Source organism: Bufo bufo, chromosome 9 (genome assembly GCF_905171765.1).
Source record: "Bufo bufo chromosome 9, aBufBuf1.1, whole genome shotgun sequence".
NCBI lineage: Eukaryota > Metazoa > Chordata > Amphibia > Anura > Bufonidae > Bufo > Bufo bufo.
This window is the reverse complement of record NC_053397.1, coordinates 228,139,399-228,164,210: the sequence shown is the minus strand read 5'-3', so window position 1 is coordinate 228,164,210 and position 24,812 is coordinate 228,139,399. Positions and strand designations below refer to the sequence as shown.

General features: G+C 52.8%; 2 protein-coding genes across 6 annotated transcripts in view; one reads left to right on the top strand and one right to left on the bottom strand.

Moving 5' to 3' along the window:
* CCDC24 (coiled-coil domain containing 24) overlaps positions 1-17,279 on the top strand; it is a 54,664-nt gene extending 37,385 nt beyond the window's left edge. For 3 of the 4 annotated variants that reach the window (XM_040407964.1, XM_040407963.1, XM_040407965.1), the window contains exons 4-10: positions 7,264-7,407; positions 7,771-7,875; positions 12,681-12,735; positions 15,045-15,105; positions 15,442-15,538; positions 15,612-16,109; positions 17,018-17,279. In XM_040407964.1, the coding sequence (XP_040263898.1) occupies positions 7,264-7,407; positions 7,771-7,875; positions 12,681-12,735; positions 15,045-15,105; positions 15,442-15,538; positions 15,612-16,092 (943 nt within the window). In that variant the 3' untranslated portion in view covers positions 16,093-16,109; positions 17,018-17,279. The remainder of the gene's footprint in view (positions 1-7,263; positions 7,408-7,770; positions 7,876-12,680; positions 12,736-15,044; positions 15,106-15,441; positions 15,539-15,611; positions 16,110-17,017) is intronic. The other variant, XM_040407966.1, reaches the window with a different exon arrangement.
* A 4,210-nt stretch (positions 17,280-21,489) lies between these two features.
* The window catches only part of SLC6A9 (solute carrier family 6 member 9), a 73,006-nt gene continuing 69,683 nt past the window's right edge, over positions 21,490-24,812 (bottom strand). Inside the window, exons 12-14 of one of the 2 annotated variants that reach the window (XM_040407397.1) lie at positions 23,581-23,681; positions 22,096-22,266; positions 21,490-22,019 (exon numbers count right to left, since the gene is read on the bottom strand). In XM_040407397.1, the coding sequence (XP_040263331.1) occupies positions 21,825-22,019; positions 22,096-22,266; positions 23,581-23,681 (467 nt within the window). In that variant the 3' untranslated portion in view covers positions 21,490-21,824. The remainder of the gene's footprint in view (positions 22,020-22,095; positions 22,267-23,580; positions 23,682-24,812) is intronic. The other variant, XM_040407398.1, reaches the window with a different exon arrangement.

Genomic DNA, 24,812 nt, shown 5'->3' with positions numbered 1-24,812 from the left:
GATGTGTAGAGAGGAGCAACCTGGAGATGTGTGACCCCCAGAGATGTGTAGAGAGGAGCAACCTGGAGATGTGTGACCCCCAGAGATGTGTAGAGAGGAGCAACCTGGAGATGTGTGACCCCCAGAGATGTGTAGAGAGGAGCAACCTGGAGATGTGTGACCCCCAGAGATGTGTAGAGAGGAGCAACCTGGAGATGTGTGACCCCCAGAGATGTGTAGAGAGGAGCAACCTGGAGATGTGCCCCCCAGAGATGTGTAGAGAAGAGCAACCTGGAGATGTGCCCCCCCAGAGATGTGTAGAGAGGAGCAACCTGGAGATGTGCCCCCCCAGAGATGTGTAGAGAGGACCCCCCTGGAGATGTGCCCCCCCCCCCCCAGAGATGTGAAGATGACCCCCTGGTGATATGCCCCTATAGAGGAGTGTAGAGGACCCCCTGGTGATGTGCCCCCCCCCCCCTCCAGAGATGTGTAGATGACCCCCTGGAGATATTCCCCCATAGAGGAGCATAGAGGACCCCCCTGGAGATGTGCCCCCCCCCCCCAGAGATGTGTAGAGAGGACCCCCCTGGAGACGTGCCCCCCAGAGATGTGTAGATGACCCCCTGGAGATGTTCCCCCCCCCCCCCCCAGAGATGTGTAGAGAGGACCCCCCTGGAGACGTGCCCCCCAGAGATGTGTAGATGACCCCCTGGAGATGTGCCCCCCCAGAGATGTGTAGATGACCCCCTGGAGATGTGCCCCCCCAGAGATGTGTAGATGACCCCCTGGAGATGTGCCCCCCCAGAGATGTGTAGATGACCCCCTGGAGATGTGCCCCCCCAGAGATGTGTAGATGACCCCCTGGAGATGTGCCCCCCCAGAGATGTGTAGATGAACCCCTGGAGATGTGCCCCCCCAGAGATGTGTAGATGAACCCCTGGAGATGTGCCCCCCCAGAGATGTGTAGATGACCCCCTGGAGATGTGCCCCCCCAGAGATGTGTAGATGACCCCCTGGAGATGTGCCCCCCCAGAGATGTGTAGATGACCCCCTGGAGATGTGCCCTCATAGAGTAGTATAGAGGACCCCCTGGAGATGTGCCCCCCCAGAGATGTGGTTCTTATTGCACCCTAGTGCTGTATTTTTCGCCTCTTTGTGCTTAGGGTCACCGAAAGTCTGAACAGCACACGCGCAGTATGCGTCTTCATCAGGATGAAGCAGAAGATGTGCGCATGCGCCATTCTAGACGGCGGGAGCACAGGCGCGAGATCTCAGCGCTAGACCAGAAGTCTAACCCTGTCAGTCCAAAGGGAGGGGGGGGGGGGGGATTTGAAGGAGGGGGCGTCAGCGTGGACACGGGGGGCGTCGCGTAAGCTAATGCCTACAGATAAAAGGCAGGTATCAGTTTATTCAGCGGCGTATGGGGTTAATCCGGGTGACGGAGCCGCTTTAAGGCTTGTGTTCTACAAATAATGGACTTTTCGTGGACCCTGTTTCTTCCAGGAATCTCTTCTCTCTGCAGAGTTTGACAGACAGACATCTTAGTTTCCTACTTCTCCATCATCCTCCCACATTCACAACACCCCATTCTGCCCCCACTGTGCCCCCCAATGCTATCCTGCACTAACAGCCCCCCTGAAAAGTCCCACCAATAATATCTGCCAGTGTAAAGTGTTCACAGTCCCCCCAATTGTAATAATGCCCCCATTGTGCCCATACTAGTAATCATGTTCCCCATAATCCCCCAGTAGTAATACTACTTCTCCTTATATTGTGTGCCAAATAGAAAAATACCACCTAATGTGTGCCAGTACAAAAACTGCCCCCTTATAATGGGTGCCAGTACAAAAACTGCCCCCTTATAATGGGTGCCAGTACAAAAACTGCCCCCTTATAATGGGTGCCAGTACAAAAACTGCCCCCTTATAATGGGTGCCAGTACAAAAACTACCCCCTTATAATGGGTGCCAGTACAAAAACTGCCCCCTTATAATGGGTGCCAGTACAAAAACTGCCCCCTTATAATGGGTGCCAGTACAAAAACTGCCCCCTTATAATGGGTGCCAGTACAAAAACTGCCCCCTTATAATGGGTGCCAGTACAAAAACTACCCCCTTATAATGGGTGCCAGTACAAAAACTGCCCCCTTATAATGGGTGCCAGTACAAAAACTACCCCCTTATAATGGGTGCCAGTACAAAAACTACCCCCTTATAATGGGTGCCAGTACAAAAACTACCCCCTTATAATGGGTGCCAGTACAAAAACTACCCCCTTATAATGGGTGCTAGTACAAAAACTACCCCCTTATAATGGGTGCCAGTACAAAAACTACCCCCTTATAATGGGTGCCAGTACAAAAACTACCCCCTTATAATGGGTGCCAGTACAAAAACTACCCCCTTATAATGGGTGCCAGCACAAAAACTACCCCCTTATAATGGGTGCCAGTACAAAAACTACCCCCTTATAATGGGTGCCAGTACAAAAACTACCCCCTTATAATGGGTGCCAGTACAAAAACTACCCCCTTATAATGGGTGCCAGTACAAAAACTACCCCCTTATAATGGGTGCCAGTACAAAAACTACCCCCTTATAATGGGTGCCAGTACAAAAACTACCCCCTTATAATGGGTGCCAGTACAAAAACTACCCCCTTATAATGGGTGCCAGTACAAAAACTACCCCCTTATAATGGGTGCCAGTACAAAAACTACCCCCTTATAATGGGTGCCAGTACAAAAACTACCCCCTTATAATGGGTGCCAGTACAAAAACTACCCCCTTATAATGGGTGCCAGTACAAAAACTACCTCCTATATAGGTACTCAGATCATACACCCATATCAAACCTCTGAGACCCCCCCATCTCAGACCTCTGATGAGACACGCCCCATCTCAGACCTCTGATGAGACACGCCCCATCTCAGACCCCCATTTGACCTCCAGATGCCCATATCATACCTCAGACTGGACCCCGATTAGACTTCAGACCAGATCTTCAGACCCCCATTAGACCTCAGACCAGATCTCCAGACCCCCATATTAGACCTCAGGCTAGACCCTCAGACCCCCATTAGACTTCCAGACGCCCCTATCTCAAACCAGACCTTGATCAGTGAGGACCTGTTCAGACCTCAGATTAGACTTTAAAATAACCTACCTCTCCTGCTCCGCCGCCACTCTCCATGTCTGGCGGTTTCCCCGGCCCTCTTGCTGTTATTGGGGCCCGCGCTACACAGTCACCTGACTGCCTGCAGCGTCAGGTCAGAGTACGCTCTGTACGTTCTGATGCTGTAGGCAGCCATGACACAGCAGCGCGGGACCTGAGAAGAGCGAGCAGGGAGGAGGGGTAAGTACAGCGCTCACAGCACTTCACTCCCCCACCTCCTGCAGACTAGTGACCACTTCCATAATGGTGCACTGCATCTTATAAAGGGAAATGTACAGCGCCACTGGCAAGGGGGGCCCTGCAGGCCCCCTTGGCTTCGGGGCCCGGTTGCAACTGCGACCGCTACGACCCCTATAGCTACAGCAGTGATCACCAACATATTAAGCAGAGCTTTACAATCAGGGGGTTCATGTAGAAACCGAATCATACTTTACATAGCAACAAACAGATCAACAATTTAAAACAAGAGGAGCAAGGACCTGATCACAAGAGCTTGCAATCTATGAGGAGACACAAGAGAAGTGAGGACCCTGATAACAAGAGCTTACAATCAAAGTAGGAACAGGGCGGAGATGTCTAGCGTTTAGACAGATAGATGACCCTGGCTGCTGCGTTCAGGATAGATTGGAGAGGGAAAGTCTGGTGAGTAGGAGGCCGGTTAGTAATGAGTTACAGTAGTCGAGACAGAAATGGAACAGGGTTACGATGAGAGTTTTTGTTTCCACAGTAAGCAAGGGCGGATTCTAGAGATGTTTTTGAGGTGCAGGTAGCATGCTGCCTCAAATATAACAGAGACAGCGGGCATGCTGCCTCGGAGTGATGGCAGTGCCACACACTGAAAGGGAGATATCCAGTTTGGGTAGGTTAGTAGATGGAGAAAACACAAGTTTACAAGAGAGAGGACATGATGTTAGAGACAGCGAAAAACAGTCACAGGAGGAGGTGTGAGGGAATGGGGTTAGTAGTTCATGTGGTAGGGCGAGAAGAGGAGCCTGGAGAGGGGCTGGAGAAGGTGTGAGGGAATAGGGTCAGTCGTGTGTGTGTGTGGTAGGGTGAGAAGAGGAGCCTGGAGAGGAGCTGGAGAAGGTGTGAAGGAATAGTGTCAGTCGTGTATATGGTAGGGTGAGAAGAGGAGCCTGGAGAGGGGCTGGAGGAGGTGTGAGGGAATAGGGTCAGTCGTGCATATGGTAGGGTGAGAAGAGGAGCCTGGAGAGGGGCTGGAGAAGGTGTGAGGGAATAGGGTCAGTCGTGTGTGTGTGGTAGGGTGAGAAGAGGAGCCTGGAGAGGAGCTGGAGAAGGTGTGAGGGAATAGGGTCAGTCGTGCATATGGTAGGGTGAGAAGAGGAGCCTGGAGAGGGGCTGGAGAAGGTGTGAGGGAATAGGGTCAGTCGTGTGTGTGTGGTAGGGTGAGAAGAGGAGCCTGGAGAGGAGCTGGAGAAGGTGTGAGGGAATAGGGTCAGTCGTGTGTGTGGTAGGGTGAGAAGAGGAGCCTGGAGAGGGGCTGGAGGAGGTGTGAGGGAATAGGGTCAGTCGTGCATATGGTAGGGTGAGAAGAGGAGCCTGGAGAGGGGCTGGAGAAGGTGTGAGGGAATAGGGTCAGTCGTGCATATGGTAGGGTGAGAAGAGGAGCCTGGAGAGGGGCTGGAGAAGGTGTGAAGGAATAGGGTCAGTCGTGCATATGGTAGGGTGAGAAGAGGAGCCTGGAGAGGGGCTGGAGGAGGTGTGAGGGAATAGGGTCAGTCGTGTGTGTGGTAGGGTGAGAAGAGGAGCCTGGAGAGGAGCTGGAGGAGGTGTGAGGGAATAGGGTCAGTCATGCATATGGAAGGGTGAGAAGAGATGCCTGGACAGGGGCTAGAGGAGTTGTGAAGGAATAGGGTCAGTCATGCATATGGTAGGGTGAGAAGAGGAGCCTGGAGAGGGGCTGGAGGAGGTGTGAGGGAATAGGGTCAGTCGTGCGTGTGGTAGGGCAAAAAGAGGAGCCTGGAGACTGGCTGGAGAAGGTGTGAAGGAATAGGGTCAGTCGTGCATATGGTAGGGCGAGACGAGGAGCCTGGAGAGGGGCTGGAGAAGGTGTGAGGGAATAGGGTCAGTCGTGCGTGTGGTAGGGCAAAAAGAGGAGCCTGGAGAGGGGCTGGAGAAGGTGTGAGGGAATAGGGTCAGTCGTGCATATGGTAGGGCGAGAAGAGGAGCCTGGAGAGGGGCTGGAGAAGGTGTGAGGGAATAGGGTCAGTCATGCATATGGTAGGGTGAGAAGAGGAGCCTGGAGAGGAGCTGGAGAAGGTGTGAAGGAATAGGGTCAGTCGGGCATATGGTAGGGTGAGAAGAGGAGCCTGGAGAGGGGCTGGAGAAGGTGTGAGGGAATAGGGTCAGTCGTGCGTGTGGTAGGGCAAAAAGAGGAGCCTGGACAGGGGCTGGAGGAGTTGTGAAGGAATAGGGTCAGTCGTGCATATGGTAGGGGGAGAAGAGGGGCTGGAGGAGGTGTGAGGGAATAGGGTCAGTCGTGCATATGGTAGGGTGAGAAGAGGAGCCTGGAGAGGAGCTGGAGAAGGTGTGAGGGAATAGGGTCAGTCGTGCATATGGTAGGGTGAGAAGAGGAGCCTGGAGAGGGGCTGGAGAAGGTGTGAGGGAATAGGGTCAGTCGTGCATATGGTAGGGTGAGAAGAGGAGCCTGGAGAGGAGCTGGAGAAGGTGTGAGGGAATAGGGTCAGTCGTGCATATGGTAGGGTGAGAAGAGATGCCTGGAGAGGAGCTGGAGAAGGTGTGAGGGAATAGGGTCAGTCATGCGTGTGGTAGGTCAAGAAGAGGAGCCTGGAGAGGAGCTGGAGAAGGTGTGAGGGAATAGGGTCAGTCGTGCATATGGTAGGGTGAGAAGAGGAGCCTGGAGAGGGGCTGGAGAAGGTGTGAGGGAATAGGGTCAGTCGTGCATATGGTAGGGTGAGAAGAGGAGCCTGGAGAGGAGCTGGAGAAGGTGTGAGGGAATAGGGTCAGTCGTGCATATGGTAGGGTGAGAAGAGATGCCTGGAGAGGAGCTGGAGAAGGTGTGAGGGAATAGGGTCAGTCGTGCATATGGTAGGGTGAGAAGAGGGGCTGGAGAGGAGCTGGAGAAGGTGTGAGGGAATAGGGTCAGTCGTGCGTGTGGTAGGTCAAGAAGAGGAGAGAAGCTTGGAGACTTCTGTGAGACGGGGGGGGGGGGAGAGAACAATGATGCCTGGAGACTGGGAACGAACTTCATGCCAGATATTATAAATTTTCTCTTTGAAATAGGTGGCCACATCTTCAGCACAGAAGTATATAGAGGACCCCCCCCCCAGTGGTATATAGAAGTATCCCCAAGAGATATGGCAGTAAGCAGTAGATGGAGGGCCCCGCACCCCGCACAGGAGCCCCGCACTCTGGACTAGGATATCTAGTAGCCATCTAACAGAGGGACACTCTGTAATTATAGCATCTTATGAGTAATAGATTAGTGGAGGCCGATCCCGTCTGATCTCTTTATCCTCTTTACTGGTAATTAACCCAGGTGGATTTTATTTGCCGCGAGCCACTGACACCACATATCAAATATAACACGTATGCACATATAATATGTATAAACATGGTAACATAGTATGTAAGACCGAAGAAAGACATCAGTTGCCCCCCCCCCCATTTTCTTAATCTTAGAGTAACTTGGTCTCACTGCTCGTACAGTAAAGAAGATTGTTCTGTGTTGCTGTAAAAACCTTCTTTCCGCCATAGAGGCCGCCCCTCGGCAGTCCTGTGTATGAAGGGATGATGGAGCCGCGTGGTGGCTCAGGGGTTAGCACTGGTGCCTTGAGTTCATATCTGACGAAGGGCAATATCTGCATGAAGTTTGTATGTTCTTTCCATGTTTGCGTGGTTTCCTGCCATACAGCAAAGACGTACTGACGGTGACTCTACAGCAGGATGTGCGCTCCACTGGGGACAGCTGGGCTTCATGAAGTCTGCCGTCACTGCACAATATGTTGGTGCTATGGAAATAAGATGATGGGAGTGACGTACATTAGGTCACCCCTCAGCCATCTTTTTTCCAGCACATGTATTTATTGTCTGTCTGGAGCCGGTGTCACGTTTATCTTTTTCTCACAGAGACGAGGACCAGGCTGTGTCTAAATACAACCCCAGGGTGGTGAGCTTTGTGATCGGGACAGCGGGGAGGCCGGAGAGCAGAGCAAGGAGCAGCGAAAGCAGATTGAGTCGCCCACCATCAGGGTGCAGAGCTGTCAATGAGCGGTGAGTACAATCCTAGGACAGGAGAGATCCTGGAACTAGAAGGGAGCCAGGAATGACAGGTTGCTGGAAAACTTAAGGGATCCTTGGAATATGAAGAATACTAGGAAAAGGAGGGATTTGGGAATATTAAGGATTATGGGACATGATGAATCTTTGAAACATGAAGACGCTAGGGGCATGTGGTCATTCCTGGAGCTGTTCAGATCCTACCATCAGGGAATATGGTGGATCATGAGGGATCTGGTCTTGTGGTCATTCCTGGAGCTGTTGCACATTTTCTCCCTGCAGACCCCACTATTGTGTGAATTGTGGTGCTTCCCTTTGTCCTCCCGAAGCTCATATTCCTGTGTTCTCCCTTCACAGGTCCTTCTCCTCGCTCTCCACCAGCTCCGGAATAGAAGACGACCTGGAGGAATTGAAGGACAAGCTGCAAATATCTCACATTGATGAAGTGATACTTCACCTTCGGTGAGTACTACTAGCCCCAGCCATATTATATGAGCCCTTTTGCTGAAATGGTTGCAAGAAAAAGTAAGTGACCCCCTTTGGAACACTTATAGACAAACACAATGTAAATAATGGTAGACAACCAGTCGTACCATTTCTGTCTTTCATTGAGCACATTGAAGAAACATTCACACTGCAGGGAGAAAAGGTAAGTGAACCCTTGAATTTAATAACCTGTCGATCCCCCATTAGCAGCAGTCACCTCCACCAAATATTGCCCGTAGCTGCAAATAAGATTTGCGCAACACTGAGGAGGAATTTTGGACCAATTCCACCCCAAATATGAGTTTCAGTTCATGAATATTTCTGGGGTGTCTTGTGTGCACAGCCTTCTTCAAGTCACAGCATCTTCATAGGGCTAAGGTCAGGACTCTTCAGGTCACAGCATCTTCATAGGGTTAAGGTCAGGACTCTTCAGGTTACAGCATCTTCATAGGGCTAAGGTCAGGACTCTTCAGGTCACAGCATCTTCATAGGGTTAAGGTCAGGACTCTTCAGGTCACAGCAATTTCATATGGTTAAGGTCAGGACTCTTCAGGTCACAGAATCTCCATAGGGTTAAGGTCAGGACTCTTCAGGTCACAGAATCTCCATAGGGTGGAGGTCAGGACTCTTCAGGTCACAGCATCTTCATAGGGTTACGGTCAGGACTCTTCAGGTCACAGCATCTTCATAGGGTTAAGGTCAGGACTCTTCAGGTCACAGAATCTCCATAGGGTGGAGGTCAGGACTCTTCAGGTCACAGCATCTTCATAGGGTTAAGGTCAGGACTCTTCAGGTCACAGCATCTTCATAGGGTTAAGGTCAGGACTCTTCAGGTCACAGCATCTTCATAGTGTGCAGGGTTCTTCTTCTTCCATTGCGTTGTGGATGAAGTTCCACTTTTCTCTCATCTGTCCGTAGAATATTTTCCCAGAACCATTGTGGATCATCCTGGTGGTCTCAGGTAAACTTGAGATGGTCCGCTGTATGTATTCCTTTGGCCAGCAGCAGCTTTCTCTGTGGTCTCCTTCATGATTACCTTTCTTGCTTAGTGTTTTCTAATAGTGGACCCATGGACCGAGGTTTCTGCAGTTTGTGGAGTCTTCTCTGCTCTTCTGCTGTTACCCTTGGCTTCTTTCTCTTTCCGGATTGCCCATGTCTCCTGGAGGGGTCTTATCCGGACACCCCTCCTAGGGGGTCCTGAATTTGAAGATAACTGGTCTGTGGATTGGGGGACACCCAGATCTTCAGCTTTTGTGGCCTTCTCCAGCTTCCTGCGTCTTCTGGCAGATGTTTGCGGTCAGGCACTGTTCACACTAAGCAGTCTCCCTTGGAACCAGATCTGTCAGTAACCAGGCTTTGGGTGCCTGTACTTAGTGGATAAAGCCCCCCGAGCCCCCCATTCCAATCTCCTCTCCTTCACTGAAACACCTTCTGCCAATTAGCTCTTGGAGAAGTGATGAACCCGGGGGTTCACTTACTTTTACTCCCTGTGTAACAGACATGACGCTGGGATTGTTTATGTGTCGTTACATTGTATTAGTGACCATTTCCACAGGGGTTCACTTACTTTCTCTTGCCGCAGTATGTGTGTGTACATTCTGTGCACTGAAGCCGTGTATTGGGCTGAGGTCCTCAGTATCTATGGAGCTCTGGTAGGGAGGGTCTTAAGTCTTGGCCGAGGTCTCTCGGTTGTTGTCTCACCGCCATTTACTGTGCACGGAGCACACACGGCCCTCGCCTGGGCAGAGATGATGGGAGTTATAGCGGATGTTGTAGGGACAAAGTGTAGTGAAGGATCATGCAGCCTCTGGACATTGTGGGGCTCCAGGCGGTGAGGGGCTGCAGAGGAGCACCTCGTACCCAGTGGCACGCCCTGGCATCATGCCCTGCTTTATATGTAGATGCTGCGGGGCACTGTAGTTATTGCAGCGGGATCCTGCCACACGCTTTCTCCACATTCAGAAGTCTGGGAAAGCTGGGTTATTATTCTGAGGCACGAGACGTTCCCAGACACTGGGACTCAGTTCCTAATCCTCTCCAGACCCTCCGGCCAGCGCCCCTCCCCCCACGCCACTCACTGATGGTTTCTGCAGGATGCTCATTGTTTGCTGTTTGTTTAGGAAAGTGCCGATGCAGGGAAAAGTGGTGGAGCCGGGCCCCGGGGGGTTCTGCTGAAGCCGCCCAGTTTAGAAGAGCCAAATGGCTGCAGCTTTCAGCGAACCCCTCACTGCGACTTGTAGGCAGCGCCAGAGGTGGCGGGCACTGCCAACATCTGACGATTCTGCCGGGTGGACTGTATACAGGTCCTTCTAAGACCTGGGGAATGCGGCACCTGTAGCCCATTTCCTGCACACGCCTGTGCACGGTGCTCTGGATGTTTCTACTCCAGACTCAGTCCACTGCTTCCGCAGGTCCCCCAAGGTCTGGAATCGGTCCTTCTCCACAATCTTCCTCAGGGTCCGGTCACTTCTTCTCGTTGTGCAGCGTTTTCTGCCACACTTTTTCCTTCCCACAGACTTCCCACTGAGGTGCCTTGATACAGCACTCTGGGAACAGCCTCTTCGTTCAGAAATTTCTTTGTGTCTTACCCTCTTGCTTGAGGGTGTCAATGATGGCCTTCTGGACAGCAGTCAGGTCGGCAGTCTTACCCATGATTGCGGTTTTGAGTAATGAACCAGGCTGGGAGTTTTTAAAAGCCTCAGGAATCTTTTGCAGGTGTTTAGAGTTAATTAGTTGATTCAGATGATTAGGTTAATAGCTCGTTTAGAGAACCTTTTCATGATATGCTAATTTTTTGAGATAGGAATTTTGGGTTTTCATGAGCTGTATGCCAAAATCATCAATATTAAAACAAGCAAAGGCTTGAACTACTTCAGTTGTGTGTAATGAATCTAAAATATATGAAAGTCTAATGTTTATCAGCACATTACAGAAAATAATGAACTTTATCACAATATGCTAATTTTTTGAGAAGGACCTGTATATGTATTCAGGGGCCAGATAGGCCTCATACACACGACCGTTTTTTTTTGCGGTCCGCAAAAACGGGGTCCGTAGGTCCGTGATCCGTGACCGTTTTTTCTTCCGTGGGTCTTCCTTGATTTTTGGAGGATCCACGGACTGAAGGAAAAAGTCGTTTTGGAGTCCGCCTGGCCGTGCGGAGCCAAACGGATCCGTCCTGACTTACAATGCAAGTCAATGGGGACGGATCCGTTTGACGTTGACACAATATGGTGCAATTGCAAACGGATCCGTCCCCCATTGACTTGCATTGTAAAGTCAGGAGTCCCTATTAATATACCATCGGATCGGAGTTTTCTCCAAACCGATGGTATATTTTAACTTGAAGCGTCCCCATCACCATGGGAACGCCTCTATGTTAGAATATACCATCGGATTTGAGTTAGATCGTGAAAACTCATATCCGACAGTATATTCTAACACAGAGGCGTTCCCATGGTGATGGGGACGCTTCAAGTTAAAATATACTAAGAACTGTGTACATGACTGCCCCCTGCTGCCTGGCAGCACCCGATCTCTTACAGGGGGCTGTGATCCGCACAATTAACCCCTCAGGTGCCGCACCTGAGGGGTTAATTGTGCGTATCATAGCCCCCTGTAAGAGATCAGCTGCTGCCAGGCAGGAGGGGGCAGACCCCCCTCCCTCCCCAGTTTTAAATTCATTGGTGGCCAGTGCGGCCCCCCCTCCCTCCCCTGTATTACTGTACATTCATTGGTGGCCAGTGGGCCCCCCCTCCCTCCCCTGTATTACTGTACATTCATTGGTGGCCAGGGGGGCCGCACTGGCCACCAATGAATGTACAGTAATACAGGGGAGGGAGGGGGGGCCCACTGGCCACCAATGAATGTACAGTAATACAGGGGGGGGCACACTGGCCACCAATGAATTTTAAACTGGGGAGGGAGGGGGGTGTGCCCCCTCCTGCCTGGCAGCACCTGATCTCTTACAGGGGGCTATGATACGCACAATTAACCCCTCAGGTGCGGCACCTGAGGGGTTAATTGTGCGGATCACAGCCCCCTGTAAGAGATCGGGTGCTGCCAGGCAGCAGTCATGTACACAGTTCGTAGTATATTCTAACCTGAAGCGTCCCCATCACTATGGGAACGCCTCTGTGTTAGAATATACTGTCGGATCTGAGTATTCACGAAGTGAAAACTCAGCTCTGAAAAAGCTTTTATGCAGACGGATCTGCGATCCGTCTGTGTAAAAGTAGCCTACAGCCACGGGTCACAGACGCGGATGCCAATCTTGTGTGCATCCGTGTTTTTTCACGGACCCATTGACTTGAATGGGTCCGTGAACCGTTGTCCGTCAAAAAAATAGGACAGGTCATATTTTTTTGACGGACAGGAAACACTGATCACGGCCGCGGATGAACAACGGTGCATTTTCCGAGTTTTCAACGGACCCATTGAAAGTCAATGGGTCCGCAGAAAATCACGGAAAACGGAACAACGGCCACGGATGCACACAACGGTCGTGTGCATGAGGCCTTACCCAGAGGCTTCCACCCCCAGATCATAACAAAGGGACAGAAATCTGCAGAGCTAAACCACGGGCACTAATACATCCGCAATCCCGAATGTCTCCATTATAAATCCCTGTCCCGCATTCTGCACAGAATCCAGTCTATAACGATCCGACCCCATTACCCACAATGCAGCTCACCAGAGCAAGTGCAGAACCTGAACCAGCTGGGGATGCTGGGAGATTTCAGCTCTGAGTAAATTCATCCTTTCTATCAATTATATTACAGGTCACTTCTGGAAGACGAGTGCCGGACCCTAGAAGCAGATGTGATCACCCTGCAGGTAAGGACAGCACCCCGAGGGTCTGTGTCCGTGTCCCGCACCCCCGAGGGTCTGTGTCCGTGTCCCGCACCCCCGAGGGTCTGTGTCCGTGTCCCGCACCCCCGAGGGTCTGTGTCCGTGTCCCGCACCCCCGAGGGTCTGTGTCCGTGTCCCGCACCCCCGAGGGTCTGTGTCCGTGTCCCGCACCCCCGAGGGTCTGTGTCCGTGTCCCGCACCCCCGAGGGTCTGTGTCCGTGTCCCGCACCCCCGAGGGTCTGTGTCCGTGTCCCGCACCCCCGAGGGTCTGTGTCCGTGTCCCGCACCCCCGAGGGTCTGTGTCCGTGTCCCGCACCCCCGAGGGTCTGTGTCCGTGTCCCGCACCCCCGAGGGTCTGTGTCCGTGTCCCGCACCCCCGAGGGTCTGTGTCCGTGTCCCGCACCCCCGAGGGTCTGTGTCCGTGTCCCGCACCCCCGAGGGTCTGTGTCCGTGTCCCGCACCCCCGAGGGTCTGTGTCCGTGTCCCGCACCCCCGAGGGTCTGTGTCCGTGTCCCGCACCCCCGAGGGTCTGTGTCCGTGTCCCGCACCCCCGAGGGTCTGTGTCCGTGTCCCGCACCCCCGAGGGTCTGTGTCCGTGTCCCGCACCCCCGAGGGTCTGTGTCCGTGTCCCGCACCCCCGAGGGTCTGTGTCCGTGTCCCGCACCCCCGAGGGTCTGTGTCCGTGTCCCGCACCCCCGAGGGTCTGTGTCCGTGTCCCGCACCCCCGAGGGTCTGTGTCCGTGTCCCGCACCCCCGAGGGTCTGTGTCCGTGTCCCGCACCCCCGAGGGTCTGTGTCCGTGTCCCGCACCCCCGAGGGTCTGTGTCCGTGTCCCGCACCCCCGAGGGTCTGTGTCCGTGTCCCGCACCCCCGAGGGTCTGTGTCCGTGTCCCGCACCCCCGAGGGTCTGTGTCCGTGTCCCGCACCCCCGAGGGTCTGTGTCCGTGTCCCGCACCCCCGAGGGTCTGTGTCCGTGTCCCGCACCCCCGAGGGTCTGTGTCCGTGTCCCGCACCCCCGAGGGTCTGTGTCCGTGTCCCGCACCCCCGAGGGTCTGTGTCCGTGTCCCGCACCCCCGAGGGTCTGTGTCCGTGTCCCGCACCCCCGAGGGTCTGTGTCCGTGTCCCGCACCCCCGAGGGTCTGTGTCCGTGTCCCGCACCCCCGAGGGTCTGTGTCCGTGTCCCGCACCCCCGAGGGTCTGTGTCCGTGTCCCGCACCCCCGAGGGTCTGTGTCCCCCACCGTCTTGTACCCCCTAAGTTTGTGACTATAGATCTCAGTCCCGCAGATACTTTTTAATGACCGAAATACAAATAAGGACCCCCCCTATCCTGCAGATCTGGGGGTGATGAGGCAGACCTCGGGTTTGGGGGGCTGTGATGTTATTTCTTGTATGTCTTGTGTCTGAGAGTTTTGACTCTTTCCTATGATGACTTCGCCCCCTGCTGACTACATTGGAAAACTACAATCTGCATCTCGTCCGATCTGAATACAGCTTCATTTACATAAAATCTCTTAATTGAACTGCTTCTGGGAAAGGGTTGAAGAAAAAAGGAGACAACCGATCCCCAAGACCCCGAAAGTTAACTAGAAGAGAAAAAAGGGCAGATTGAGGGGCGCTCGTTTAACTTTATTAGGGCAAAGTAAAATAAAAGTTGGACATAAAAAGATATAAGGTGACCTGAGAGGCGCTTCGCTGGCATCTCACCTTAAACCTATTTATGATCAGTTCCTTTTCATGGGGTCTTCGGGATCGGTTCTGCTTCATGGTGTCTTGGGGATTGGTTCTCCTTCTGGGGGTCTTGGAAAACCAAGACCCCCCCCCCCCCCCCAAGAAGGAGAACCGATCCTGAAGAACCCCCCAGAAGGCGAACTGATTCCCTGGACCCCCAGAAGGAGAACCGATCCTGAAGAACCACCCAGAAGGAGAACCGATCCCCTTCTTGGGGGGTCTTGGGGATCGGTTCTCCTTCTGGGTGGTTCTTCAGGATCGGTTCTCCTTCTGGGGGTCCAGGGAATCGGTTCTCCTTCTTGGGGGGTCTTGGGGATCGGTTCTCCTTCTGGGTGGTTCTTCAGGATCGGTTCTCCTTCTGGGGGTCCAGGGAATCGGTTCTCCTTCTGGGGGGTTCTTCAGAATCTGTTCTCCTTCTGGGGGGTTCTTCAGGATCGGTTCTCCTTCTGGGGGTCCAGGGAATCGGTTCTCCTTCTGGGGGTCCATGGGATCGGTAGTCCATCCTGGAGTCGCGGGGCCCAGGCTATGGCTGAGTGAGACCGCACTATTTTTTTGTGTCTTTACAGCATCGTCTGGAGGTGGAGTGGCGGTACGCGGAGGCGCTGCAGGCGGAGCCATCGCTCACAGGTGACCTCAGGACCCACCATATAATAACCTCTAGTATCAGGGGCAATGTCCTTGCAGGGTGACCTATGGCCCCAGCACACAGTGCTCCATTCAATGATGGGAGCTCCAGGGGTAAATCCTCTGCTTTACTGATTCTGAGCTACCTGATGTCTTTGACTCCAGTCACTTTCAGAGCTGCAACCACATTTTATGCTCAAGTCACATGCATTGCTGCCATCACTATTCTTCAGTTTTACTGTTAGCATGTGTCAGGCAGCAGAATTGTGCACGCAGCTCTGGATGTAGCTGGAGTATAGTGTCCTAATCAGTTGAATGCTGAGATCTCCTCTGTTTTAGAGCTGAAGGAGGAGAGAAGAATCCTGGAGAGGGACCTGCAGCTCGCCCAGTTACCCGCCCCCAAGATGGCGTCTAGTGGAAAACCAAACATTGCGAGGTAAGGGTGAGCGCCCAGCCGCCTTCTTCATGCAGATTGCCCCTCCTCGTCTTCCTCACCTCTCTCCATTCAGCTGCAGGTTGTTGGATATGGGAAGAAGACGGCAAAACGCTGGCTGTATATTGTCCCTGAAAATGTCAAGTATCCCGGATCTACAGTATGACCGCCCCCTGACTCCATGCCCTCCAGATCCAAGGCTGAAGAATCCTCAGGGGAGGCCTGGGGCCCTATCCTGTGCTGCTGCATATCCAGTGAAGGGTCCTGAGGAGCCAGGACTGAGCTCCCCTCATCGATTCATACAGGAGCGGACATCCAGGGTCTACTCTCCTCTGTGCAGAGACCCGCGGGGGAGGGGCACAGTGCGACCTCCAAGCCTCCCAGCCAATGGAAGAGCGGCTTTCACTTACGAGGCGAGTCCTGCTGCAGCACCAGCCCCCCCTGGGAATACTCTGCTTGTCCCGCTACCTCCCAAAGTACAGAGACCACCCGGCAGCTCTGGCCCAGCTCCAGCTTTCCGCAGAGTAAGGGCTCACGTGATGAATCTGCCCCCATGAGAGGAGACCATGGAAGGGTGAGTGCCGAACGGGGCTAGAAACAGCTGAAGTCATAGTCCCCTGAGGAGGATCTGTACAGAACACGGCGGCACAGAAAGAGCGGCACGGATACGACGGCACAGAAAGAGTGGCGCGGCACAGATACGACGGCATAGAAAGGGTGGCACAGAAAGGGCGGCGCGGATACGACGGCACAGAAAGAGCGACGCGGCACAGATACGACGGCATAGAAAGGGTGGCACAGAAAGAGCGGCACGGATACGACGGCAAAGAAAGGGCGGCACAGAAAGAGTGATGCGGCACGGATACGACGGCACAGAAAGAGCGGCGCGGCACAGACACGACGGCAAAGAAAGGGCGGCACAGAAAGAGTGATGCGGCACGGACACGGCGGCACAGAAAGAACGATGCGGCACAGACACGACGGCAAAGAAAGGGCGGCACAGAAAGAGTGACGCGGCACGGACACGGCGGCACAGAAAGAGCGACGCGGCGGCACAGAAAGAGCGACGCGGCACAGACACGACGGCAAAGAAAGAGCGACGCGGACACGACGGCACAGAAAGAGCGACGCGGCACGGACACGGCGGCACAGAAAGAGCGACGCGGCACGGATAAGACGGCACAGAAAGAGCGACGCGGCACAGACACGACGGCAAAGAAAGAGCGGCACGGAAAGCGCGGCACGGGTACGACGGCACAGAAAGAGCGGCACGGACACAGCGGCACAGAAAGAGCGACACGGCACAGACACGACGGCAAAGAAAGGGCGACAGAAAGAGTGATGCGACGCAGCACGGGCACGACGGCACAGAAAGGGCGTCATAGAAAGTGTATGGCAGTGCAGACAGTGTCACAGCGCAGGAAATCTCAATCCGCGTACGTCCGATTATTAAAAATGATATTATTTTGTATCTGTTTCCAGGAAAGTGACAACCATCATGGCCGCCGCTCTGGAAGGTGGTGCACACCGTGTCCGGGGCCTTCTCCGCTGGTGTCTCCGCCACTGTAGACCGCAGGCTGCTGCTAATAAGCTACCATGACGTATAACGGCCCGACAACCTGACGGACCAGGAGATACGCCCTGTACAGTCGTTTAAAGGGACGCCTCCGTCAGAAGGGGGTGTTCTTTACAATTAATATTTATGGGTTTTTCTAAAGAACTTTTGTCGTTTTTTTCTTTTTCATGGCGGCCATTGAGAATTACAGAACCTCGTCCTCCACTGTCAGGTCACTGTGGGGTGATCCTCATGGTAATAGTAGATGTAGAATAAGGATGACAGGATGACCGTTCTGCTTGATCTCGAGGCATAGATCCAGAGAAGCCGTGCGAGTGTGTGATCCTCTAATGGAGGCGTCTCTGGCCGCAGGGATGGCCTGACTGAGAGAGTTAAGAGACTGTTTACTGGGGGGGGGCCCCCCCCTGTATCTCCAGTGCCTGACAGCGCCCCGGCCCACCCTCTCCCGCCCCTAAATAATCATGGGGGTCATAGTGGAGTCAATGACTTTATTTCTGTCAGGACCAAATAAAACGAGCGTTCTACATTTCTCTAGTGATAATAAGTCCTATAAACTACAGGGGGGGGGGGGGGGGTCTGTGTCCGGCTTCTCCACGCAGGACGTCATGGGGGGGGGGGGGGGACACTGCCCCAGGACACAGGCAATTCCAGGCTTGGCCACAGGAAGTGAAGAGGATGAAACATGCACCGCTACGACCTGGGGAAGATGGGAAGAGTAATACTTGTAGGGGCAGATGAGGAACATCAATGATGAGTATAACAGACCACAACTCCCATCAGATGCTCCCCCCCCCCCCCCCCACAGACGTACAGTCACATATATCTTCAGCTATGGGGGGGCAGGGCAGCCACAAATAATTTACAGCGCAAAGGAAAATAAGCGTAAAGGAATAAAGAGACGCAGGACACGGTGTGCCACTATATCCACATGCAGCAGAGCTGGACGCTCAGCACTACTCCAGCTCCGCCGCAAGAGTGAGGAAAAGGAACAACACAAACACATTGAATAGAATGGATCTCGTGCAATGATTGGCTGGTGACAGCCACGCCCAGAGCATTAGCCCCACCCACACGGAGCGCGCTCTGTGCATTGTGAATACAGAACTTGCCCTAGTCATTCATTAAAGGGCCGGTGTCCTTAATCCTAAGATGATGAACCTTCTGCAGTGTTAGGCTTCACTTCCTCACTGCTTTAAAGATCTCTGCTGTCTGTCAGTGACTGGGAACATTCATGTTTACAGCCAGAGCCTGAAAACTCACACAGCTGAAGGTTTGTTACAATGTATCAGTGCAGGTAATATGTAACAAGCTATCAAGACAGGAGAGGGATTTGTGCTGCTGATGAGCTCACCACACTCTAGACTGACACAGCTGTGTATGGTTCACATTCACTGACAGAAAGCAGAGATTTTAACAGGGAGGATTAAAGGGCCCCTGTCAGCAGATTTGTTCCTCTGGCGCTCGGCAGCTGAAGACATCGGTGTTGGTCCCTGTTCACATGTGCCCGCATTACTGAGATAATTGTTGGTTTAATGAGCCCTTAGGAGCAACGGGGGCATTACCATTGCACCTAGAAGCTCTGCTCTCTCTGCAGCGTCCTCTGCACTTTGATTGACAGGGCCCGGCAGTGAAAACCTGTCAGAGCCTCTAGGTGGAATGGTAACGCCCCCGAGCGCCGGATCTGCCGACAGACGCCCCTTTAAAGTCTCTCAGGACGTTCCAGAACTTCTTCCAGCCCCGTGAGGAGGTTTATCTCAATTCTTTGTGCAGATTTCACTCTTTTCAATGCAAGAGCGGCGGCAAAACCGCGGCAAATCCGCACCAAAGACCGTAAGCAACACGTGGATTTGGTGCAGAAATGCACAGAAAGCCGCACGGACGTCTGTGCAGATTTCTGTTTGTAAACCTGGATAGGTGCGGGGGTCCCCTTAAAGGGATTTTCCAGTTTCAGCAAATTAATGTTACACTTTGTGCAATGAAAGCTCCAATATCCTTCCTGAATATCAATTCCTCATGGTTTTCAAGATCTCTGCTTGCTGTCAGTGAATTGGGACCTTCAGGGTATAATTATCCATCCCGTCATGTGCTGGACACATGGCTGCAGCTGTGACAAGACAGCAAGCAGAGATTTTGCAAGGAATTGATACAGTAAAGATACTCTGAACTTTTCACAAAAGTAAAAAAAAATAAAACCACAAAATCCCTTTAAGGCTCGGTCTACACGACGACAATAAGATAGGGCACAACTACACGGCGACAATAAGATAGGGCACAACTACACGGCGACATTTGTCATAATGGCCGTCTATGGTGTCGCACTGCGATATGCGACAGTCGCAGAAAAATCCACCTCGAATGTCGCATATCGCAGTGCGACACCATAGACGACCATTAGGACAAATGTCGCCGTGTAGTTGTGCCCTATCTTATTGTCGCCGTGTAGTTGTGCCCTATCTGTCGCCGTGTAGTTGTGCCCTATCTTATTGTCGCCGTGTAGTTGTGCCCTATCTTATTGTCGCCGTGTAGTTGTGCCCTATCTGTCGCCGTGTAGTTGTGCCCTATCTTATTGTCGCCGTGTAGTTGTGCCCTATCTTATTGTCGCCGTGTAGTTGTGCCCTATCTGTCGCCGTGTAGTTGTGCCCTATCTTATTGTCGCCGTGTAGTTGTGCCCTATCTTATTGTCGTCGTGTAGTTGTGCCCTATCTTATTGTCGTCGTGTAGTTGTGCCCTATCTTATTGTCGCCGTGTAGTTGTGCCCTATCTTATTGTCGCCGTGTAGTTGTGCCCTATCTTATTGTCGCCGTGTAGTTGTGCCCTATCTTATTGTCGCCGTGTAGTTGTGCCCTATCTTATTGTCGCCGTGTAGTTGTGCCCTATCTTATTGTCGCCGTGCCCTATCTTATTGTCGCCGTGTAGTTGTGCCCTATCTTATTGTCGCCGTGTAGTTGTGCCCTATCTTATTGTCGCCGTGTAGTTGTGCCCTATCTTATTGTCGCCGTGTAGTTGTGCCCTATCTTATTGTCGCCGTGTAGTTGTGCCCTATCTTATTGTCGCCGTGTAGTTGTGCCCTATCTTATTGTCGCCGTGTAGTTGTGCCCTATCTTATTGTCGCCGTGTAGTCCGAGCCTAAATGACAATTAAAACAATGGGCCAAACATTAGGGGCCCCACAGAGCGGCCGGCACCAGGGAGCGCGGGGCGTTCAGTACGTGACCTGCGCCTGGTGCCGTGTTCTGTGTGTATGACATTGAGGTATTTCTAATGCAGAGACTCTGGGGCCCCCAGCTCAGGGGCCCGGAGCCTGCTGTGTCTAAGTGCCTTGTGCTGCAGGTGTAACACCTTGTCTTCCCGTTATTGCGCTTTTTGGCAGTGATTTCGCATTGTGCTCCACACGTCACTGGCCCCGCCCACAGCACAGGAGGTGACGCTCTTCTTGCTGGTGATTGGCTGTGGTGGATTTCAGGGCCGCTCCCCGTGTTGCGCACAGTTTACGTAGCTCTCTGCCCTTTGACCTTCTCTATGACCCCAGGATGATGGCGGCACAGGCCGGACCCTCTGTAAACACGGTCTGGGAGAGGGGCACAGTCATGATGAGTGAAAACCGTGAAACGTCAACCGTCCGTTGTGTGGCGCAGCTCATGACATTGCCTCAGGAACGTCAAAGGAAAAAACGGATTCACCATCAAACCTGGTAATAATGCAATGTCTGTACGCAGGACTGCGCCTCCGTGACTCCTCCCCCATCGCTGCCACGGATTTCCTGACGGTCAGACTCCCCATATTAACCCCTTGCTGCTGGCGCCGCGGTCACATGTGGTCCCTGCCTGGTGCCCTCCTATCTAAGATGGATTCTAGTGCAGGTTATTACTGCCACCTAGTGAAGAGATGCTGCAGCACATCACGCCTTACCGCTCTGCTGCGAGACTGGGCAGGGAGCCTGCGGTCGCCTTTTCTAGGAGAGAATCCGCCAAGATTAAAGGAGCCCGTGGAGAGTGTATATATCTGCTCGTAGAAAAGGCGGTCGATCGCTGCGCCACCAGGTCCCATGGGGCCACACGGGCAGTCAGCAGGAGCGCTGCAGAATCCATCAACCATACTGAGGGACGGTCAGCAGGTTCAGGGGCCACACTGGGCCCTCGTGTCACTACATCGCCAAGACTACGGGGGCACACGGATAGGCAGCGATACCAGTGCCGAGACCTACGGGACGCGGGCGCCATCTGGAGGAGGCTACGAGGAACGGCTCCCTCCTGGTGGGCACAGCGGTGGCACCCGAGGGGCTGCAGTGCAGACGGGCACAGCGGGGGGCATACAGGGCTCCTCAGGTAATGTAACACTTGCATTTTTATCTTAAGTGCAGTGAAATGTCCAAGCGGGCGATGGCGCCCGGCCTGCGACGCCCCTGAGCGCCCCGGGTTAGGAAACTCTAGAAATAATCCTCTGTAAACTAGCATTAGACGGGTTAGAAGAACTACTCCTCCCCCGCGCCACGAGCCCACTCATCAGCAGTGTCCTCCGGTGGTCCCGAGGGTGGGGGAGCAGGACCCGCAGCTGGGCCTCATCTCCCCGAGAGTCCGGTAGTGATTCTGAGGTGACGGATACAGGGCAACGGAGGGAACGACTGGTCTGGATGTAAACAGGAGGGAGAGGGGGGTAGAGGGTAACGGGGGTCATCCACACAGCAGCGCCTCTCCATCCCCCTCCGCCCCGGCGGCTACACCTTGGAGTCCTGGCTGTGCGCCTGCCCGTTGCTGCCCTGTATTGTCAGGCCGATCTCTTCCTTCTTCTGCTTCTCCGGGTTCAGCGGTTGGGCCTCGGGGCAGCAGTCGCTCTGGGCGTAGCGGCCCGTCCGATGCTCCGACAGTGCGGGGCCCCAGTCCTTGCTGGGTTTCACAGCGTTCTTCAACCGCTGAAAGAGAAGACAGAAGTCAGAACTGGAAAGATAACCCCCATCGTCTGCAGGGCTGGGGCGAACCTTACGGTACCTGCAGGAAGGTGTCGCCCTCTGAACGCCAGATCTTGAAAGCAGCATATAGCGGGATGCAGATGACGGATGACAGCGCCATCAGGAAGCCCAGAGAGATGGCCCAGCCTGGGTAGACGTAGTCATTGTACGAGATCGGCCGGTACTGGATGACCGCGAAGACCAGGATGAACTGCAGCGGAGAGAGAAGGGTTAACCCGTCCTGTGAAACCATCTACCGAATCCTCTGTGGGGCCCCGCCATCTTATAGAAGAGATGATGTAATACAAGCCATGCTGCCATATAGCGCCCAGATATTGCTGCCATACAGCGCCCAGATATTGCTGCCATACAGCGCCCAGATATTGCTGCCATACAGCGCCCAGATATTGCTGCCATACAGCGCCCAGATATTGCTGCCATACAGCGCCCAGATATTGCTGCCATACAGCGCCCAGATAATGCTGCCATACAGCGCCCAGATAATGCTGCCATACAGCGCCCAGATATTGCTGCCATACAGCGCCCAGATATTGCTGCCATACAGCGCCCAGATATTGCTGCCATACAGCGCCCTGTTATTGCTGCCATACAGCGCCCTGTTATTGCTGCCATACAGCGCCCTGTTATTGCTGCCATACAGCGCCCTGTTATTGCTGCCATACAGCGCCCTGTTATTGCTGCCATACAGCGCCCTGTTATTGCTGCCATACAGCGCCCTGTTATTGCTGCCATACAGCGCCCTGTTATTGCTGCCATACAGCGCCCAGATATTGCTGCCATACAGCGCCCAGATATTGCTGCCATACAGCGCCCAGATATTGCTGCCATACAGCGCCCAGATATTGCTGCCATACAGCGCCCAGATATTGCTGCCATACAGCGCCCAGATATTGCTGCCATACAGCGCCCAGATATTGCTGCCATACAGCGCCCAGATATTGCTGCCATACAGCGCCCAGATATTGCTGCCATACAGCGCCCAGATATTGCTGCCATACAGCGCCCAGATATTACTGCCATACAGCGCCCAGATATTACTGCCATACAGCGCCCAGATATTACTGCCATACAGCGCCCAGATATTACTGCCATACAGCGCCCAGATATTACTGCCATACAGCGCCCAGATATTACTGCCATACAGCGCCTAGATATTACTGCCATACAGTATCCAGATATTACTGCCATACAGCGCCCAGATATTACTGCCATACAGCGCCCAGATAATGCTGCCATACAGCGCCCAGATAATGCTGCCATACAGTGCCCAGATAATGCTGCCATACAGTATCCAGATATTACTGCCTTACAGTGCCCTGTTATTACTGCCATACGGTGCTCACATAATATTGCCACAACATGTGAAGCCCCCACCCCTGCGCTGTATCTGTTGACGCCATCAATCGGCTGTAATGTGCTGCTATATACATACATGCACGTCCGATGCCACAATATCTGTGTACGGACATATTAATGTTATTGACCCACCGCTCCGTGGACTTACAAATATGATGGCCGGAGAGAAGAAACGCCAGCAGATCTGGAAGAAGAGGGGAGGGGGGAACCCCAACATCATCTCAATGTCCTTGAAATAGTTCTGGTGTCCTGGTCAAACAGAGAAGACAAGTCTGTCAATTATCAGGTTATAATGCATGACCCGTAACCCTAACCCATCACATGATAAATAACACCGCAATCCATTACCACCGGCTGATACATACCAACGCAGTCCGTCACATAATTGATATATAACACCACAATTGATTGTAACAGTATCAGAATGACTTTTGATTCTCTGGATGTTTCTGGGCAATGATAGCAAGCAGAGATCTTGAAAATCACTCTACAGCTTCTGGTATCCAGTGCAGACAATGCTCTGTGAGCTTCAGGCTGATACATTGTATTAAGTGCAGACAATGCTCTGTGAGCTCCAGACTGATTCATTGTATCCAGTGCAGACAATGCTCTGTAACCGCCAGACTAATACATTGTATTCAGTGCAGACAATGCTTTGTGAGCTCCAGACTGATACATTGTATTCAGTGCAGACAATGCTCTGTGAGCTTCAGACTGATTCATTGTATCCAGTGCAGACAATGCTCTGTAACCTCCAGACTGATTCATTGTATCCAGTGCAGACAATGCTCTGTAACCTCCAGACTGATACATTGTATTCAGTGCAGACAATGCTCTGTAACCTCCAGACTGATACATTGTATTCAGTGCAGACAATGCTCTGTAACCTCCAGACTGATTCATTGTATTCAGTGCAGACAATGCTCTGTAACCTCCAGACTGATTCATTGTATTCAGTGCAGACAATGCTCTGTAACCTCCAGACTGATTCATTGTATCCAGTGCAGACAATGCTCTGTAACCTCCAGACTGATACATTGTATCCAGTGCAGACAATGCTCTGTAACCTCCAGACTGATACATTGTATTCAGTGCAGACAATGCTCTGTAACCTCCAGACTGATTCATTGTATTCAGTGCAGACAATGCTCTGTAACCTCCAGACTGATTCATTGTATTCAGTGCAGACAATGCTCTGTAACCGCCAGACTAATACATTGTATTCAGTGCAGACAATGCTTTGTGAGCTCCAGACTGATACATTGTATTCAGTGCAGACAATGCTCTGTGAGCTTCAGACTGATTCATTGTATCCAGTGCAGACAATGCTCTGTAACCTCCAGACTGATACATTGTATTCAGTGCAGACAATGCTCTGTA